A 1343-nucleotide genomic window follows, 5' to 3' on the forward strand; every position below is an offset into this window, starting at 1 on the left:
AAGAGTCTCACGGACTTTCCTGCCCAGGCTGGCTTTGAATCGCAATCCTCAGATCTCAGCCTCCTGAGTAGCTAGGATTGCAGGCATGAGCCACTGGCGCCCGGCTAATAGTTCTTTTTCAACATATAGTGTCTAGTGAGTGCCACTGATGCATTTGTTCACCCTTTGTCCTACCACTTGAACTTTTTTAGGGAGATGATGTATTCATTTTTACTCTTGGTAGTTTTAAGTGAGGATAACAATTCAGAAAATTTCCTCTCAGCATTTTTCCATTTTCGTCAGACAGAAGAGAAAGATCTCAGACACACTTTAAAGCCCTGTGCCAGTAACTGGGCTTGAACTGCACCTCTCACTTGGCTTTTTTGCTTGAAGCTGGCAATCTACCAGCTTGAGGCATACCTCCAATCCTGGCTTTTTAGTGGTTAATTGGACATAGAGTCTCATGGACATTTCCCCTTGGTCTGACTTCAAATGTAAATCCTCAGATCTCACCCTTTTGAGTAACTAGGAATACAGGCATGAGCCTGTGCAAACAAGCCACAGTAACACACTTTTTTTTTTTTTTTTGTCAGTCGTGGGGCCTGAACTCTGGGCCTGGGTGCTGTCCCTCAGCTCTTCAGCTCAAGGCTAGTTCTCTACAATGAGCCACAGCACAACTTCCAGCTTTTTCTGCTTATGTGGTGCTGAGGATTCAAACCCAGGGCCTCATGCATGCAAGGCATCATACACTCTACCACTGAGCCACTTTCCCAGCCCCAACACACTTAAAAAAAATCATTTAAGGTATCTAGGAAAGCATCCACTAGCATTTTAACTTGTTCCCTTTCTTGTTTCAGGGACAAAATGCAGTATTAGTTGCCTTGAGAAAGTTGATGCTTTTGAAGAACGACATAAACATTGGGGAATTGACTACATTTTTGAAAAATTATATCTGCTTACAGAAAAGTAAAGATGATATAGATGCAATCAAGTTAACATCAATATGATTTTTTATTTTCTTTGGGCATTTAAAAATGATGGTAAGGTTTGATAATATAATAAATCTTTAATTTTTTCTCATAAATCATAGATATTGCTCAAAAAACACACAAAACTTCTTATAGCTCCTTTAGAGAAGAGCATATAATTGGAGGAAGATATTATACATCTGTATGTCTTTTTTGGAAGGTGAGGGTCCAGTCTTGGGACCTGAATTCTGGGCCTCAGCGCTGTCCCTCAGCTCTTCAGCTCAAGGCTAGTGCTCTTCCACTTGAGCCACAGTGCCACTTCTGGCTTTTTATGTTTATGCGGTGCTGAGGAATCGAACCCAGGGACTCATGCATGCAAGGCAAGCGCTCTACCAC

The 1343-nt window shown here is 41.8% G+C and overlaps 1 protein-coding gene across 2 annotated transcripts in view; it reads left to right on the plus strand.

Annotated features, from left to right (window-relative positions):
* Positions 1–966, plus strand: part of Tpmt (thiopurine S-methyltransferase) — an 18960-nt gene extending 17994 nt beyond the window's left edge. For both annotated transcript variants that reach the window (XM_013030423.1, XM_013030422.1), the window contains exon 9: positions 837–966. In XM_013030423.1, coding sequence (XP_012885877.1) covers positions 837–949 — 113 coding nt within the window. In that variant the 3' untranslated portion in view covers positions 950–966. The remainder of the gene's footprint in view (positions 1–836) is intronic.
* Positions 967–1343: the final 377 nt, after the last annotated feature.

This window comes from Dipodomys ordii, unplaced genomic scaffold, assembly GCF_000151885.1.
Source record: "Dipodomys ordii isolate 6190 unplaced genomic scaffold, Dord_2.0 Scaffold130, whole genome shotgun sequence".
Lineage (NCBI taxonomy): Eukaryota > Metazoa > Chordata > Mammalia > Rodentia > Heteromyidae > Dipodomys > Dipodomys ordii.